Raw genomic sequence first — 20,384 nt, 5'->3', positions numbered from 1 at the left:
CATGCTCATGATTTGGGGTGCCAATCCCCAAATGAAACGCTCAATCCTTTTAAACTCCGGATCTACCATGTAAGGAACGATACGCGATAAAACTTGGAACTTCTCCACATACTCAGCTATTTTTGGACCTTCCATCTTCAAGTTCCAGAACTCAGTTTCTACCTTCTGGCTTTCTGTTCTCGAACAGTACTTTTTATGCATTAGCTCTTTCAGTTCGTCCCACGATAGAGCATACGCAGCAGCCTCGCCCATTGTCTGAACCTGAAGTTTCCACCATGACAGAGCCCCATCTCGGAACAGCCCGGAAATGTACGTGACCTGATCTCTTGGGGCGCATTTGCTCGCACACAAAACAGTGTCCGTCTCCTCAATCCAGCGTACGAAGGCTACGGCACCCCCAGTGCCGTTGAAATGTAGGGGCTGGCAGCCTAAGAACTGCTTGTAGGTGCAGCCGTTGGGTGGGTTATCTCCTGAGGTACCTCCGTTGCGCTCGGAGTGATGGGCCTCGTATTGTGCGATGACTGCAGCAATGATTCCCTGAAGTTCCGCCTCATTGGTGGGTATGCGTACATCCCGTTTTGGAGGCATCTTCCTATGATGATCGTATGGGTCAGGTCATAGTAAGTATAATGTGCGTAAGTACACAACAATATCAACACATAACATCTCATGTTATCAATAAATCAATCACGTAACATCTCATGTTATAGAATATAAACAATAGATCACTTCGATTTCATTACCACAGATCGAGACCAGAATGTAAGGTTTACAGGTACCCAACTGTATCATACAACATCAATGACTTAGTAGGTGACGACCCTAGGCAAGTCGTGCGATCGCTGGTCATGTTCAGGAATCTCTGATTCGTCCATTTTCAAATTCCAAGACTCCATCTCAAGCTTCTGTTATTCCAGTCTTAGAACCATATTTCTCCTTAATCATTTCCTCTAGCTCATCCCAGCTTAGTGCATAAGCAGTATCTGTGTCAAGGGCCTGAACCTGATGGTCCCACCATGAGGGTGTGCCGTCTAGAAATGACCCCGAGGTAAAGGTATCACTCTGTTGGGGCGAACAGTTAGTCTTTCTTAGAATGGAGTCAATCTCTTCGGACCAACGAACAATTGCAAAGGCGCTTCCTGTTTCGTCGAAGTTCAAGGGCTTGCAGTTCAGGAACTGCTTATAGGTGCGGTCAGCTGGGGGGGGGGGGGTTATTTCCAGTAGTGCCGTTGCTGTGCTAAAAGCGGAGAGCTTCACGTCGTGCAATTGCCTGTGAGTTGCGTTTTTGCAGCTCGGCTTCTATCCTTGGCAACATACTGGTGTTTGTGTCACGCCTGGGTGGCATTCTCTTCTGCCGAAATGGCATGAAGTGGGTTAGACAAATTTCCAATTGTCTACGAGATACATAGCACCATAAGCCATCATGTACTCACCCAATTTTACACATAAATATACTCATTGTATGGGTGGGGAAATAAATTTTTCTGAGCCTCCACATAGGCTTGCCAATTTGGCTTGTTGCTTGAAATAGAATGAACTCGAGGCTTCATCGCCTTGGTCATTCGTGTTTGAGTTATTTCCTGCTACATTGGTTTTCATTAGCTTGGCCCGCAGAGTCCACCAGGATTTCTGTGCACTACAAGTTGCTATTACGTGGGCCCCCGTAATAATAAATTGTCTTGCACAGTTACCCCAAATTTTCTCTCGTCCAAGCAGATGATCAATCAAGGAGCAACAGCAGGTGCATTGGCATGAACAGGGTCATGCTCCAATGCGGTGTTAGGAGCAACGCCTGGCTCAGGGGCCACGGCTGGCTCCGGGTCAACCAACTCCATCTCAAAATCAGCTGGATCAACCATCACAGGGGGTTACAGGATCCTCCAAGGGCTGGCCTAAGCGTATGAACTCAAGGTCATGGTCTGGATCAAAACCAGATGGAAGAACAGGATCACCCTCAATACTGTGATCAAACTCAAAGCTGTGTGCGGGAACCGGTGCAGCTGATGATGCCGTATCATGGTCGGCATCGAGTGAATGGTGCTACATTCCCTGTATATGCGAAAATGCGGATGTCAGAAACTCAAATGAGTCTGGGACAGGGGAATGGACATGAGTTTCCCCTGCAGGAGCGTCCGCAAGCAGTAGGCTAATACCAGCAGCAATAGGGCCTCGCCCTCGAATGGGTCCTCCTCTAGTAGATCGTTATTGTCGTCAGAGGCCACGTCGGGGGGGGGGGCATATCAACAATGGGATATGCGGCAAGGGGCACAGGAGCAGGGATCACCGTGAGTGGCAAATTCCCAATGAGATGGCCATCAGTAGGCTCTGTTACGACATCAGGCAGCGCAAAAGGGCTGAAAGTCGTCATCGTCTGTGCCGGTAGTATCAGAAATGTACACCTCGTGCTCCGATGAAACTATGTCGTCTGATACTATGGCCATGGGATTCGTAGTGTCCATCTTTCTAGTACATGATGAAGGTATGGCGTTTGTGACACATACGTATAACAATCAATCATATAATCATATAAACATATTAGTCACCAAGTAAGAAATCAAATAATTCTCCTAGTCCCACTAGCCTTCCAGCCTCTCAGACTGCTCTTCCTAGTCCCACTAGCCTTCCAGCCTCTCAGACTGCTCTTCTTAGTCCCACTAGCCTTCTAGCCTCTCAGACTGCTCTTCCTAGTCCCACTAACCAATTCTCCTAGTCCCACTAGCCAACCACCTCGATCTCCCAGACCGAGCCTCGGCCTCCAAGACCGAGCCTATAATTAATAAATAAAATGTGCTCAACATTTGTTTGTAAAAACGTTTTGGATCTGGACTTAAGTGGTATGCAGTAAAAATGTTTTCGTGAGAGCCCTAGTGATCATAGTCTAGACTCGAGAAGGAATCCTAGTTCGCTATGATCAGAGCTCTGATACCAAGCTGTCACACCCTGGCTTTGCGGAAGCGTGGTTAATTTGGTGTGACTTCTTAATACCTTAGCTTAATCATAACAAAGCTATATGAATTAAAAACATGCAAGATCATCCATTAAGTTTTGAAAACCAAATACAATACCATTGTTTTAACGGGAATAAACCCTAACAACCATAGTCATGTTCAACAAACAAACAAAACATAAACACAGTTTAAGGACTGTGACTTGTCCAGGAAAGAGTCACATTCCCTAAACCCCGGATGACCTTGGAAACTAGTGTAGCGGGAAAACGTGCCATACCGTGCCAGATCCTTTAATTCCCTGAAATACATGTAAGTTGAAAAATCAACAATAATGTTGAGCGAGTTCATGCGTTTAGTATGTGCGCGCGAATAAACCTTTATAATCATTGTAAGTGTGAATATTTTGTAAACTCTGGTATGAAAGCAAATAAGGGAACATATCAGTTAATGTGTAACCACATGGTCCAACCTGCGGGCGCATGGGAGGGGATAGGACAAGGTCACCACATGGTCCAACCTGCGGGCGCATGGGTGGTGTTACAACAAGGTCACCACATGGTCCAACCTGCGGGCGCATGGGTGGTGTTAAGACAAAGTCACCACATGGTCCAACCTGCGGGCGCATGGGTGGTGTTAAAACAAGGTCACCACATGGTCCAACCTGCGGGCGCATGGGTGGGGTTTGTTATGCTCAAATAGGCCTATCACTTGTATCCCTCGATCGTACTACGAGGACTAATGTTCTTAAGGTTTCACCTACCCAAATCACATAACCTAACAGTTCCTTCCTTAGCTGACCATACCATGTAAGAAATATTCGTAATCATAGTAACATGTATTTCACCCCCGCAGTTTAGAAAACTGAAAACACTTAAGAGAAAAGGGGGACATGAACTCACAGTCAGTGCGTCGCTATACCAAGCACTCCAAATATCCGATAGCTGTGCAACGACCTACATGTGCTAATTCTATTAGACGGATGGCCGTGCCTTAGCTTTATAGTTTAAGTTTTGGGAAACGGTTAGACAACCGTTCCTTGTATATACTTGGTAATTTAATTTCCTTCCCAAGGATGGGGGATTTAATACATGTGTATTCGTATCATCTCATTAAGTCCCACTTAATATATTTTTACTTCTCATTCCAAAATATAAATATTTTTCTCAAAAATATTATATTTTCTCTTCACTTAATACTTTCCAAAATAATACGTTGACAAAATACGCGTTTATGAATATTTCCGTATAAAGCGTAAGTTACGTTTTAACGATTAAGTGGTAATAATAATTACCGGTGTAACTTATATATTCGTCGTGTAAGCGTTTGTATTATTTTGGGTTCATCAACGTTTGTAAATATTATTTTTACTCTAAAAATAATATTTATATATCTTCACAAAATAATCATAAACAGTGTGGTGAAAAATATATTTACTGAATATATATTTATCACGTTTAGTTTTGTGAAAATCCCACCTCCGAATATTCGTAAATAAAGTCATGGCGAATTATTTTTGAAAATATGTCAAAAGTAGTCTAACACTTGTAAATAATTCTAAGTGTTAGATTTTAGAAAAATTTCGCCAGAGTTTCCCCTGTAACTGGAGGTGGCCACGCTTTCAAGCGTATCATTTTCTTTTACAAAATCACTTCAACACTTCTTTAAATCATCAAATCAATTTCCAACACATCAAACTAATTTTCAACACATGAAACTTGCCGACTAGTATGTAAAATCGCATTATTACATGAACTTGTAGTTTTTCCGAAAGTCATAGTGTAGATCACCTTATATTTAGTGGATCTATGTATAAAATAGTTTAGTCTTGTAAAACCCCGTTTTTGGAACAAATCATCCTTTACAACTTCCCGACAACTTTTATAAAAATTGTTACTTTGTCGGATCTTTCATTTCACAAGTGTTTATACACTTGTAGTTTGTAAAAATCATATTTGTTAACATGTCATCCAACTTTTATAAAACATGATTTTCTCGACACTTGGTTCTACGAATATACCACTTGTACATACGTAGATCGGCTCGTTTTAAATACTATTTTACAAGTCAAAATACTTTTACACAAGTTCATGTTTCTCGTGTGGTGGAGTTTCACCTTTTAACCCTCGTACTGATAGAAACAAGCGTATGTCAAGATTCGTGATCTTAACAAAGTCGGGTTAAATGATGATAAGAGCCACCACATCGTAGATCGGGCCTCAATAATCAACATGTTCGAATACTACAACATTTACACATGTTATGAGCTTTTAACCAACAATATTCGAGTTTTAGTAGACTTTATAGATTCAAAACGCATGATTCCGACTTTTAACCGTTAAAAATCATGCTTCCTTATACGTGATCCGTAAGCCTTGTATAAGCTTGGAATGTATTGATCAAGAGCCGACAATGGGTGTGTTGAAGTGTGGGTGTTCGGCCGAGAATTAGACAAGAGGGAGAGAGAGTGATTTTGGTGAAGTGTGGATGTGAGAAGTCTTGTGTGTTTGGTGAGGATTTTATAGACAAAACTTTGTTCATCGTCCAACGGATTTTATGTTCTCTAGATATCCACACAATCAAATAAAATATTCAAATGTGTACTTCCTTGTCTACTCTAGTTTGGCCGATCCCATTAGGGGGGGGTGTATCCGGTTGGGTTTCAATTGTTCAGTTAGAGTTTAGTTATGTTAAGTCGGTTACATTAGAGATTAACCCCGTTAGTTGCATAACGCGTTATAAAGCGGGTGTTAGGGTAATCAGGGACCCTAACTGGCTCAGAAAAAAGCTAATAATATTTTTGGCAATATTTTTGTGTTCCGGGTATAGTCCGGTTGTTCGGTTGGATGGTAATCCGTTAAAGTGCTTAAGTAATCTTTTAAGCGTCGTTAATAATATTTTTAGCGACACAATTTATTCTGCAAAGTGTCAGGAATATTTCCTTATGTTTTGGCACTTTATTAGTTAGCTAGAAGCTAGTATGTTGATAAAAGTGCTGTGTTTTGTGCTTAGAGTACGTTTTAGGCACATCCAATCATTACATCTTATTCCTAGAGACGCAGTTATACAACCCTTGTATCCCTACACACACTATGGGTGTAGTAAAATATTTCTGGCTCATTCAGGCCTTTAGAGGCAATGTTTTCCTGATGCTGGCTATATCAGCATGTTCAATAGGTTATCCGTTCAAATGCTACTGTGCTTTTGTGCATCATGTTTGTCACTAGAGTTCAATAAGTAAATAATGTAGTGACGGAAAGCAAAGTATGATGCAGATATGTACAAGTATCAACAGTCAAGTAGCAGTTCATCAGTAATCTCAGTTTAAGCACAGTAATTAAGCAGCAATTAATAGTTAATTAAGTCGTACGGATACCTGGTTTAGTGAGGGTTGTCACATTCTCCCCCTGTTAGAAGAATTTCGTCCCGAAATTTTAGGTTCTGCTTGTAGAAGCAGGGTTCTTAGGAAATAAGTGGGGGTATTTCTCTTTCATTCGGTCCTCACGCTCCCAGGTGAATTCAGGACCATGTCTAGCATTCCAACGAACTTTGACGAGCTTGACACTGCTCCGGCGGGTCTTGTTTACTTTCCAATCCGTGACCTCGACAGGTTCTTCAACGAGGTGGAGCGTGTCATCAACATGAATTTCGTCGGTAGGAATGGCAACGTTATCTTGAGTTGGACTTCTCTTTAGATTGGATACATGAAATGTATCGTGAACACCATTCAGTTCGGCAGGTAGGTCCAACTTGTAAGCTACTAACCCGATTCTCTCCAAGATCTTGAATGGTCCAATATACCTCGGGTTCAACTTTCCACGTTTCCCAAATCGTGCCACACCCTTCCAGGGTGATACCTTCAACAAAACCATCTCACCAACCTCAAACTCTAGAGGTTTCCTTCTTCGATCTGCGTAGGCTTTCTGCCTGTCACGAGCCGCGCTGATACGGTCGCGGATTTGCGCGATCTTATCTGTGGTTTCCTGTACCATTTCAGGACCAACCAATTGTCTATCACCTGCGTCAGCCCAACAAAGCGGCGATCTGCACTTGCGCCCATATAAAGCCTCGAATGGCGCGTCACTAAAGAAGGACTAAAGTTGACAAACATAGAAAGTATGTGAATTTAAGGGTTCAAAACGTCAACGAGGGATAAATATACTTTACAGTGACCCTACAAGATGCTCGTACCTTCAAACGAATGAATCATGAATCATACGGAACGAAATGTGGAAAAAAGTGAGGAATTACAAACTACAGGGGCCAAATGTGTCAACATGTTTAAGTCATACCTCTGAGTGACCCTTTGACATACCCGAGGCTTTGTAATAGTAAATTATACTCACTATAATACGCGATATAAATTTCATCACGTTCCGTTACCATATGAGGAAGTTATGATCGAATTCGTTTAAGAAGGGCTAAAAGCGTCAACATTGAAAGTTAGGACTTTTCGGGTAGTTGTAAACTAACCGAGGGCTTAATAAGTTGGGTAAAAGTCCCGAGGCCCTTATTCGTAAATAAGAAAGGCCCAAAACGCAAAGTTACCCCTTCGAAACGCCAAGAGCCGACGGTAATAATTGAAAAAGATTTGAAAATCTTACAGCAGGCCTCAGGCGGGCCGCGTAAAGGTTGCAAAGGGCCTTACGCGGGCCGCGCTGACAGTGGAAGATATGGGCTCTGACAAAAGGATTCAGACAGGCCGCGTAAAGGTTTAGAGGACCCTTACGCGGGCCGCGTCAGCCTCCCAGATACAGAAAATGCGGACAGAAGCACTGTTTGCTGTTTTAACCGACTTAGGAGCCATTATGAGCAGCATGGACGCCCCCTAAATGACCCCTAGCACTCAGGGACACTTGTTGGTGATCTAGGAACTCTTGTAGACCTTGTTGTCATGATCTAATTCATCCAAGATTGCTATAAAAGGCCACTAAGTTGCATCAAGTTCTTCACACCTCATTTCTTCACTCTTGGAGCATTTCTGGAGCACAAGAGTCCTCTCTAAGCATCTCTGGTCGTTCACTAGACTTCATTAAGTGTGCCTAACCCTTCTTAGTTAAGTTTTCGCTTAGTTATTTCTTAAAAGTCAATCCGTCGTAATTACCGATTGACTTAACGGTTAATCACAAATGGTCCAGTGATTAGTCAAATCAAAGGTAGTTATATGTTGGTAATTATGTGGGCATTAAACCCTTAAAAGGGCACCCTCTGATTCCCACTCTAACTAGTCCAAATGACGGGTCAAAGTTGCTTAGAAAAAGTCAACAGAATGCTAATTTTCGATTTAACGCATAATTAACAATGTAGATGGCATGTAACCTATTTTATCACTCATATAACTTGATAATAAGTATTATAACTGGTCTAAGCCCGTTTGATCCGACCATTTTCTGTTTTGACCCGGTTCGAAACCGAAAGTCGCAAAACTTTGACTTTTGCTTTGACTTCAGTTCTGACCCGCTTTGGTATGTTTTAGATATGCCTTAGGACTCTCTTAGGACCAGGTTACATGATGGTATAACCCTCTGTGGCTGGTCCGTTGTTTGTCCGAGTCGTTTGCACATTTCCGTTATATGCTTAAAGTTGACCATAATGCCCTTTTGACTTTAAAACGAGAATTTTGGATATGTAAAAGAACAATAACCTTAGTTACTGATTTCTAAACATGTCCCTAAAATTTCATGTCAATCCGAGGTCTAGAATAAGAGTTATGCTAAACAGCGCAATTAAGAAAACTTTAATGATTAATCTGCGCAATTAGCCTAAAGCCTATCTAAACCCAGATTTCGACACCAAACCTTTTACACCCTGAGTAAAATAATATTTTTAGATTTTTAAAGATTTTTAATTATTTTTAACCTGCTCATAACCTGCGGTTATGGCATTGATTCGGTAAATACCGAATATACCCTTTTCGAACATAAAATGAGTTCTACGTGGTATTTTAACCAGAATCCAATTGCTACTGATTTCAAATAATAAATAAAGTATTTTGAACTTTATAACCTGTTCAGAAAACTCAGGATTCCTGTAGAACCCGGAAATCTCTTTCATAATCTTTAAAAAGACCAAATTACCCCTACGGGGCGTATATTGGGATTTAACTCATTATGGGCATAATGGGAGGTATCCTACTGATACCACAACCTCTTCGGGGTATATTAACTTAGGAAACCTGTGTAGGACTCATACGGTTACCCGTTACGCCATTTACGCGTTCGGTCCGGTTTATGTAACTAGTTTACATAAATTAGCCGAAACGGGTCAAACCTTGTCGTTTTTACCTCAAAATCCAAAATGTGTCTAGTTTGCCCATAATATACGAGTCTCCGAACTTGTTGGGTCCAAACCACATTCCATTCCCGGTTTTCGCCTTTCATGCGATTAAACCGTCATTATCCTTTGAAACTAACCGATCTAAGCTTAGGCTAAATTAAAGACCCGTTAGGATTCTAATAGGTTATTATAAACCTTCGTTCCAGAATAGGAGACCAGTAAAAGATACTTGCATTTGCTTGTTGTGGTTATTACTTGCTCAGGTAAATACTTTTAACTTATTTCCCTTATACGGGCTTGGGGTACGGTATATAAAGTACCGCTTGGTCGGGAAATTGACCCTAACTCATTAGTAGTTAGGTATTATCAATGTGACCCGCTTGAAAATTGGTTTTGTTTGTTTTACGCCTTTGGGAGTTTAATGACCATGTCCTGGATATCCTTGACATCATTTTACGAAATGGCCACGACCTTGACACGCGGGTGTAGGCGTACACCCGACAAAGTGTCCATATTTATAAAGGTATAACCGTTGGTTTCCCGCCACGGTTTTATACTATGTGGTGTGTTAATTAACCTTAAATCCGGCACGAACCAGGCGACTGAACGCATAACGACATGTAATTCTTTTACAAGATTAATTTGATTAATTATCCCAAGTTATAAAAGTTTGTGCCTCGTGCATTCAAATCAATTTTATTAAACTTTTTAAAAGTGTCGGTTGAATGTATTTACCAGTGTAAACTGACGTATTTTCCCCAAAAAGATTAAATGCAGGTTCTGCACGAAATAGGCTGGCCATTCCTTAGCATCGTTAGAGTCTCGCAAGCCTGGATGCCACTATCTGTTGAACATTATTTCCTATTTTATTTTTGATCCCGTGTGGATTATTTCGACTACTTGTGATACTTGGATATTACATTTAATGGTTGAAATATATCTATCTTTATGCTTCCGCTATGCATTTAAATATTGTGTTGGTTGACTATATTATTGCCAACTACGTCATGGTAATCCCTCACCGGGCCCACCGGTGAAACGTGTGGAAATCGGGGTGTGACACTTTTTGTAAAGAAAATGCTTAGGTGACCTTTAAATTTTAAAATTGCCACACGTTTAAATGATTAAACAAATTTAGAAGTTTTGTATAGGACTTATTCTATGATAAAGTATATAATTAATAACTATATGAGTATAAATATATATTTAACAAAATGAAAAGAATAAAAAATTAATGACAAATTAAAATAGGCAAAAAGAGGAATAAAATACATAAAAAGAATTCAAAAGTAGGAATGATAAAAGTTGGAAGTATTCTTCCAAATATGCCAATTTGTATGAGGTGGCTTTTACATTACTTTAGCTACAGATGGTATGGTATGGTGTGGTGTTCATTGAAGGTTTGAAATTTTAGTTGCCTTTTCTATACTTTGAGAATCTTACAATGCCAAACACCAATTTAAATATAGTTTTAAACTTGTAATGAATTTCAATATACAAAGCACAATGATATTCCTTTATGTTAATTTTTTTATTTAAACTGACTCAAGATTACTTGAAAACTTGTTTTCTGAGAACCGTAAAACCGCCATAAGTAATCAGTTCGCATGGTTTATGGTAGGAAAACATGTACAAATAACATTCATATCGCATCATGTAGGTTGCATTGATATTAGATATAGTATGTAGGCTGTCCGCTGTAGCAAACTAGATAAAGGGCTGTTTGTCAACTTCTGAATGTCTGACCAATTCAGATTAGAGGTCTTAACCATTCAGACTCAGTATAATACTTAATCATTCAGAGGCAAATGTCTGAACCATTCAGCTATTTGCTCGCGAAACAAACAGTCTGAACCATTAAGTGCTGAACCAGTAAGAGGTCTGAACCATTAAGAGCCTCGTTAAGAGGTAAACAAACAGCCCCTAAGTTATACGTTGTTATTATATGCTGCGAATTTTTTAAAACTCTAGAATATGGTAACATGGGCCATTTAAAACTCGACTTATAATGTATCGGGCTGGTGTTGTAAAGCCCATGTGAATGGCCCAAAACTGCTAGTGGGCTAGATACTGTTTGATAACTTGCCTCTACTTGATCCGTTGGAAGTGTTAGAATAGAACTTATCTATCATATTACAAGCCATAGCTCGAGTATTAGAGAAATTAAATTAAAATTATACAAAGAAACAAACATGCACAAATATGAGAAAGAACGTATACCATTGGTAATCACCAACTTCCTTTTGGAGTAGATCTGTATAAGAGGTGCCACTTCTGGCTCATCAAATACCTTTGCTATTTGTTCTTTAAGAGTCACTGTATTACAAAACGTTGGAACCATCTTACTATATGAAATCATAAAATAAAACACAAGCATGAATATGAATATGAATTCTCAAAAGACATATTTCTATGTTAGGTGTTGTTATAATTTATACATCTATGTTACCAGCTACTCTTCCGAGTAAAAACTACAAATGTGCAGATAATATCCACTCATGGAGAACTTGGATACAAAGGTGCATCTCATCCACAAGATCATCGGTTATCATTAATCAAGCACCAACAAAGGAGTTACAAATCAATGGTGGGGTTAGGCAAGGCGATCAGTTATCTCCTTTCTAGTATTCGCTATGAAACACACCACGTGTCGGTAGCCACACAACATGCATGTTATGCATATATATAGAAACATGGTCTAGAAGTAACAAGTTCAGTGCCAATCTTTTAAAAACCTCAATATCTAATACGATATTTTGTTTACTTTTAAGCTCTGATAAGCAATTATTTATTTAAAATACTTCAACCATCTTAAGAAACAAAATGAATCACAACATTTATGGAAACTATACTGAAGGAACAAAGCTCTTATGAAGGTAGTAAGATGAACAAGAAAACCCCAAAAAAGATATTAAAATAAAAAGGACCGCAATTTTGACAAGTTCGTCGATATTTTAATGGCCCAAAAAGATTGATTGAATAATCCCCTTTTGACCAAAACAAAGCCCAAGTACTTGAATTCTTTTGAACTGATTGTGGGCTGGGCTGGGCTTGCTATTTATCTCTACCCGTCACTGCTTCTTCTGCATAAGGGTTGGTTTTGGAAACAATTAGTTGTTTAGAGACTGAGACACACGTGCATGTAACATGCATAAACTTAAAGCCTAATGCTAACCTCTGGTTCAGCTGGTTTGGGTTCTTCACCCTTGGGCTGGTTTTCATCACCTGAAACAAAATGCATCATCTTTGACACTTTGTATTCGTATACACAGTTTATGCTTATGCATGATAAGAAGCTACATGTACAATAATTATAAGGTAGGGTAGACTGTCACTGGGTCGAAATGGGCCTGGGTTAGGCAGATTCAAATAGAACTTGAAAAAAACGAAATTCGAAGCAAATCAAACTTGAGTTGAGAATTCAAATTCGGTTTTGAATTTTTAAACTAGTTAGAAAGTACTGAATTATGAAGTCGGTTTACAACTCAAATTAAACTTGTGATTGTTGAACGGATTTGACTGAATATTCAAATCCGAATTATACATATAAATTTATTTTTTTCTCATAATTTCTTTTATTTGAACCAACCCGAATTCGATTTTTTTTTTAATTCAGTTTCAAATGCATATAACTTGAAACTGACCCTATTAAACATCTCTAATAGTTGATGCATTACCTATATGATTATGACCTAGATCTTAAAAAAAAAACATTTATAATATCTTTTTGTTTAACACAGACTTTTGGTGACTTTCAACCTGTTCCCATCTTAGCAAAAGTTTCTGGCCTGACCCGTTCTGAGATTTTTGGAATAAAATACAACCCAAATCGACTCACTCATATCTAAACGCGTCAAATGTGCATGATCAACAAATGAACCAGACAAAATAACTGTGTACTGTATGTATGTGAGAAGGGTATGAAGTACCTCCATCTTCAGGCAGATCAGAGGTCCAAAGAGTGAGGTTATCTCTCAAGAGCTGCATGATCAAGGTGCTGTCCTTGTACGATTCTTCACTTAACGAGTCCAGATCAGCAATTGCCTCATCAAAAGCTTGTTTAGCCAAATGGCAAGCCCTGTAAATTAGTTTACAATGAAAAAAAATCGTGTAAATTTCTTCAAAAAGGAACAATAAGTTACATTGAAAAAAATGAAAATCACCTCTCGGGAGAATTCATAATTTCGTAGTAGAACACTGAGAAATTGAGAGCAAGGCCGAGACGAATTGGGTGGGTTGAAGGGAGTTCTGTGTTCGCAGCAGCAGCTGCAGCCTACATTAGTAAAGAAATGTTGAATAAATGGTATTAACAGTTTAAAAAGAAAAAAAAAGCCATAAATTAGTACAAGCACAATATAACTGACATAATCTATAGGGCTGTAAACAAATTGCACGTTCGTTTGGCCGGAAGTTCGTTTATGTTTAGTTCGTTTAGTTAATGAACAAACACGAACAAGATATTTCGTTCAATTAACTAAATGAACGAACACAAACAAAGGTCTCGTTCTATGTAGCACGGGGACTCCATTTATGTGGTCGTACCCGTCTCGGGTACTTGTCGGGGACGGAAACACCATGGGTACTCGTCGGGGACGTTTCCTAAACGTTTCCAATGTCGGGGACGTATCTGGTAGAAGTATCCATCCCGTTTCCATTTATTTTTAGGGTTTTTTACCCTTTCAAATTCCACAACCGGCCATTAAATAAATAGACCTATTATATTCGGCTTCTCTAATCTCTAAACTCTCAAGTCTCATCATCTCTAATTCTCTATCGATTGCCGATCTCTCACTAGATGAACCGGAATTTGAAAATGATTTGATTATTGATAATTAATTATCTTTGGAAGATGTAGTATTTTTGGAATTTGTTTAATGTATTTTTATTTTTTTATATTTTTTATTGCCGTACCCGTATCTTGGAATTTTGAGTTTTGCCGTTCCTCGTTCCCGTATCGTCCCCGTACCCCGATCCCGTACCCGTTCCAGTGCTACTTAGGTCTCGTTCGTTCGACTGCGTTCGTGAACGTTCGGTAATATGTTCTTTTACATTCATTCATGTTCATTCGTGTTCGTTTGTTTATGTTAAGTTATTAAAAGTTTTTAATGTTTTTTTTTTTTTTATTTCACTTCCTACTTAAGTTTTACTTTCCCCCCTAAACATTAGTTTATAGTTAGATTTAAAAAAAAAAATAGTAAAATGTAAACCCTTATCAAAACCTATGAAGAAGTTGGACACTATGGACATTTTTTGGGACATGTCCAAGTAACGTAAGATAATTATGCCTTAGTTAGGTAAACTTGATTTATTGTATAGTGCTTGTAGTAGATTTCATGTGTCCTGAATTCTTGATTTATCATTTAGTGGTTGTATTTGACTACTTATATCGGATGTTTAAGGTTAATGGTGTTTTTCTAGTTTCAACTTTAATGTTCATTTGTGTTGACTTGTGTCCGTTTGCGTTTGTTTGTGTTCATGACCAGTGTTCATGAACAACTAAAATTCATTAACAAACGAACACGAACATAAACTTCTGTTTGGCAGGTGTTTGCGAAAATTTCACGAACATCTGCATTTTCTTAACGAACGAACACGAACATGGCCTCGTTCGTGTTCGTTCGGTTCGTTTAGAGACCTAACAACCTGTTCATTATAATAGTAAACAGGAAAAAAGAAAAAACATACCTCATAGCCTTTCAAAGACTGTTCAGCAGCATCCTTCCGTTCCTGGTCCGTCTTGAATTCAGCAAGGTACCGATAGTAGTCGCCTTTCCTGTATTAGCATGTATCGGAACACAATAACAAACTTAAAATGTAAAAGGGTACTCTACAAGAATATACGGAATATTGTCACACTGCAGGAATCTTAGTTACATTAGCAAGATTCGTATCTAAAAACTGAAATGGTAACATTTAGTTCCTAACTTGTGATGTGATATGAATTTATATAATACATAACTTGCATGTAAGGACAAAAGAACTTTATCATCCTATATAGCTTGCCAGACCAAAAGGGAAGTATAAAAAATCTGTGTACGTTTAGGTGGCATTGTTGGCAGCCGTAATGTGTAGATTGAATCGAAAGTGAAAAATAAAAGAGATCAAAGATCACTAAAGTTCGATAAGTTTGATCTTTGTACCAAACTTTGGTTGCGATTAGACAAAAGTAATGGATTAATCGGAAGTTTATAGATTAATAGTTAAGCCGTTAATCGGCAGTTATTCTTGACGCCAATAACTAACTGTTAACAGTTAATGTTTACAACGTTAATAACTAGTTAACTACAAACGACGCCCACTAGTTATCCTAAATAATTATCCTAATTACATAGCATTTGTCGCATAAAACAAACACAAGATATAAACATAAGTACGCTAATTATTTAGTTTATATACATGCTAATAGGCATTAGGTTTGCCCTCAGGAATCACTATGGGTATGGGTTTCATAACTGGAATTAGAAGATACCCAATTTTATGGGTATCAACCTCATTCCTCCAAACCCAATAATGAAAACTAAATAAAACCATACCCTAAAACCAAACACCCCCTTAGAAGACTAAATAAGCTACATAAAAAAAATAAATGCAATAAGAGGCTGATAATTCGATATGACTCACATCTTGTAGTAGAAAACAGTAGCTTCTCCGGAACCCGAAGAAGGTATGAGATGCTTATCTATGATCTCAAGAATGTCACTGCAAATTTTGGCAAGCTCGTCTTCAACCTTTCGGCAGTAGCCTTTTATTAGGGTAACATTGCTTTCATTTCCCTTTGATTCCTCTTTTTGTTCAATTGATGACATGATACGCCAAGATGCCCTCCTTGCACCGATCACATTCTTGTATCCAACTGAAAGCAGGTTGCGCTCTTCAACAGTAAGTTCAACGTTTAGTTTTGCAACACTCTTCATACATTCAACCATCTCTGAAATAAGGAATCCATTATAGGATTTATAATAAATCAGTTAATGAATAAAATCCTAATATTAAACTGTTTCTAGGAAAGACACACTTCTAGTACTTAAAATCAGAAGTTCAATGCAAATAACCATTAATAAAGGGATCGGGTAAACTGAATTTAAGATCAATCATTCTAACCTTTTGTACACCTAATCAGTTAATATTCATCATACTGCAAGCCTACACTGATATGGATCAAAACAACATTCCAAGCTGATCAAACAACAGAACTGCAGATCAACTAGCAATACCAGTTCATGCTATAAGCACACCACATTTTTTTATTGATGTCAATATTATAAAGCATGCATACATTAGATACGGTATAATGCAAAATTGTGAAGCGATAAAACGAAGAAAAGTCACATAATAACTTCACGTTTGAAAAACTACACTCATACATCCAAATCAACAAATGACAGTTAAAAGATATTTATTGTTCACCTACTGACAAAGTTACAAGTGATATCAACTGTAAATCATGATTTCATGCATTCAGCTTTACATATCCAAACATTCCTATCATCCTAACAGCATCAAAATCATCTCATAAAACAAATTCACCTTCCAAACACACACTTTCACATCTACGGATGCATACATAAAGTCCATACCAAATCGCACACCAAGTTTTTGACCGGTGTCAATATTATAAAGCATACAACAAATGCAACATAATGAAGCCACAAAACGAAAGAAAGTCTATATCACATTATAACTGCATGTTCAACAATCTACTCATACATCCAAAATTAACAGATTATTGATGAATTTGATAACAAAAAATTACTGAAAATGTTTTTTCACCTACTGAGAAATTTACAACTGATATCCATTGCCACATTCATGCTGATTACACAGATCAAAACAACACTCCAATCAACCTAACATCATCGAACTCATCTCATAAAACAAATTCACACTACAAACAAACACACGAACTCCACACCAAATCGCACTCCAATTTTTCGATTAATATCCATTCTACATCATAGATTCAGTTACACACACCTAAACAACACTCCAATCAATCTAATCGCATCAAACTCATCTCATAAAACAAATTCATGTTACAAACACACACACACACACACACACACTCACACCTACAAACAAACACACCAAAATTGATCTATCTACATGATAAATCGATCAACAACAAGCATCTGAACGACTGAAAGCAGAAACAGATGAAATTATACCTTCGTAACGCTCGGCTTGTTCCGCAAGCTTGGCGGTGTAAACATGAGTTTCTCTCTCCTTTTCGTTAGACATTTTGGTGATCGATTATCTGCAAATGAAATCGATCAATTAAAAACGAAAAAGTGTTGATCAAAATCAAATGAGGAAGATGATGATTGAGGTTGTTAGGGAAGGAGTGAATCTGGACCGTCGGTTTTGTTTGAAGAAATTAAAGGAGAATAGCGCGCGAATTTTGTGGTGGTTAGTTATGGGGACTCCAGATCCCATTCAGTCGGAGACTGGTAGTTTCTGTTTATGATTTTCCCTTCTTTGGCCCTTTGTATTTTCATATCTATTTATTATTTCACCCATGTTTTATAATTGTTGTATTCTAGTAAGATTACCCACGCTACGAGGTTTCGATCGATATCTATTTTGGTTTAGTATAACATAGCAACCGAAAGAAATATGCTCAAAAGAATATCTATACATGTTTACATCCACTGAAAACCATAAACTTAAATTTAAATCGAAGAGCGGTACGAATTGATTTTAAATTTTTTTTGTAAATGGAAATGTAAACGTTATCTTAAATATAACTTTAATAAAAATGTACGTCTAAACGTAAATCAACTTGAATTTATATGACAAATGTATATAAAATAAGCACGTGAGAAAATATTGTATTTTTAAGTTAAAGAATGCCACAGCGCGTTATGGCAGTGTCGAAACGTAAAGTGACTCAAATTTATACCTTCTATAATGAAAACGTATTATATTTAACCCGAGTTGTTTCCGAACAAATTCACGTCAAAACGTAAAGAAACTGAAAACAATGGTTTCTTTCTTTTATTATATTAGTATAGATTTCTAGAAAGTTTATTAAACATATTGGAGTTTTAATGTTTTAAAAATAACTTTTCGGACATAGAATAATGGAAATCTCATAAGATACTATGTATTATTGATCAATTTATATATATTTAAGGGTCATTTTCCGTCACTTCACCATTATAACGCCCCTTTTAAAAAATATGTAATGGTTAACACCCCTTAATGCCTTTTCGATCATTACTTTCCGTTTTTTTTTTCTCTCCATTGGGCATTATACTAGAAATTAACCTCCCTCTTCATGTCACTATAACGTCCAAGGGGTGTTGTTAGGGGCGTTATCAAGCACTTTCACGCCGCTATAATGCCCCCTTACGGCCTTACGCATGACCTAATAGTCTCCTGTAATCGGACTTTGGGAATAGGAGCGCAAAACATAAATATGTTGGTAAAAGAAAAATACACAATTTGAAAAACATAAATATATACACAAAAAATTTCTTGCCACACAACAACGTATTGTGAAAGGTGCTAGGACTGCAGGGACATGAGCTAGGACTGTGACCAGGGCCAGACCTATAGTATAAGTAAGCTATATTCGGACCTAGGGCTTCAATTCAAAGAAAATTTATATGCTAACTATTAATATTAGTGGAAATTTATTGTTTTAGATTTGTTTAATTTCTTATACAAATTGTGTTAGATTTGCTTGGTTCCAAACACGGATAAAGGAGTATTTTTTTAATAATAATAAAAAAAGGCCTCAAAATTTCATTTCGTCTTGAACCTCCAAAAAGATTAGATTGAAACGACCCTGTGTGTGACGGGGAAGAGAGCCGATGACCAACCAAGCTATAGCAGCAAAAGCGACTAAGAGAGATCAAGGAAAACCTAATCTAATCATATCTCCTAATTATGGTACAACTTACTACAATAAACTCTACTAGAACTAGAAGTGCCTTGTTCACTCTTAATAAGTGGACTTTGGAATAATAGAAGTGCAGGATCCATGGGTACTAACCCCGAGATGTGTTTTCGTTGATAGTCCTACAGGTATCACTTTCTTTTATTTTGACCCTTCAAATTGTTACAAATAGATATAAAAATAAATAAATCGTTGTGACCCTACATTTATGTTCCCCACGCTTTACCATCATCTACTCATCTTCTCTTCTAAAAACACGTTAAAAATTAGTTCGTGGTTTCCATACTCTAAATAGCAAATATGTTTTTAATTGGTGTTATGGTAAAATATCATTTTAAGATTTCGTTCACTGATCCATTGATCCTGACTTCCAAGTGTCTCCTAGAACCTTTGATAGAATTTTACTACCGGTGATAAAATGGGTATAATCCAATTTTTTAAATCAATTTTTTTAAGAGTTTTTTTGGGTCAAATATTACTAGAGTTTTTAAAATGGGCAAATCTCAACACGCTGACTTGTTCGATCCATTTTCTTTAAGCTAACTTTATTGATTTTATTTATTGACCATAAAAGATTAAAAATAATAATAATAATAATAATAATAATAATAATAATAATAATAATAATAATAATAATAACCACAACTACATGACACTTTGGACGACTTTCAACCCGCTTGACCCATTTCCTTTTAAGCTAACTTTATTGATTTTATCGTTTGATTAAAGATATAAAACATAACCACAACTGACGCATACCACTGTAGGCGACTTTCAATCTGTTTGTCCCGTTTGACCCATATCCTATCAAAGCAAACTTTATCGATTTTACCATTTGACCAAAACTGCATATGCATTCATCATTGCACACACAATGCCGGATACTTGACATAATGACTTCAGAAATAGCTAACATGATGGAGATTGGTTAAAAGAATGAAATAAAATACCCACAAAGCTCTCTTTTTTACATATGAGGCCAATCACATAACCAGCGAAAGAATCATACCACAACTTGAATGTGTTGGCAAAGCGCAACGGATATGGTGAAGTGATTGGCAGATCAATAGTAAACATTTTGCCACGCGTCTAATAACATCGGGCAAAATTGATGGTTTGAGCACCTAGTCAATAAGGCGGTTTGAGTAAAGGGTCAAAATGGGTCCTTTAACTTGGGTCGGGTTGGATTGGCCCATCATTCTTTTCAAAGTTTGCATTTCTATAACATTGATGTACTTGAGTCATTACACAAACTATAAAAA

General features: G+C 37.7%; 1 protein-coding gene across 2 annotated transcripts; it reads right to left on the bottom strand.

Moving 5' to 3' along the window:
- Nucleotides 1-12,038: 12,038 nt before the first annotated feature.
- Nucleotides 12,039-17,719, bottom strand: LOC110894381 (14-3-3-like protein GF14 iota). 2 transcript variants are annotated; one of them, XM_022141604.2, is made up of 8 exons: nt 17,575-17,719; nt 17,387-17,475; nt 15,843-16,149; nt 14,907-14,994; nt 13,385-13,494; nt 13,151-13,299; nt 12,397-12,446; nt 12,039-12,304 (listed from the first exon to the last, which is right to left on the bottom strand). In XM_022141604.2, exons 2-8 carry the CDS (start codon nt 17,457-17,459, stop codon nt 12,293-12,295), a joined length of 789 nt encoding a protein of 262 aa, XP_021997296.1. In that variant the 5' UTR covers nt 17,460-17,475; nt 17,575-17,719; the 3' UTR covers nt 12,039-12,292. The 2 variants fall into 2 exon arrangements, with proteins under 2 accessions (XP_021997296.1, XP_021997297.1); XM_022141605.2 differs by lacking the exon at nt 17,575-17,719 and having other exon boundaries at nt 17,387-17,568.
- Between the last annotated feature and the right edge of the window lie 2,665 nt (nt 17,720-20,384).

This window comes from Helianthus annuus, chromosome 12 (assembly GCF_002127325.2).
Source record: "Helianthus annuus cultivar XRQ/B chromosome 12, HanXRQr2.0-SUNRISE, whole genome shotgun sequence".
Classification (NCBI taxonomy): Eukaryota; Viridiplantae; Streptophyta; class Magnoliopsida; order Asterales; family Asteraceae; genus Helianthus; species Helianthus annuus.
The sequence above is the reverse complement of the archived record's forward strand: the minus strand, read 5'-3'. Positions and strand labels throughout refer to the sequence as shown.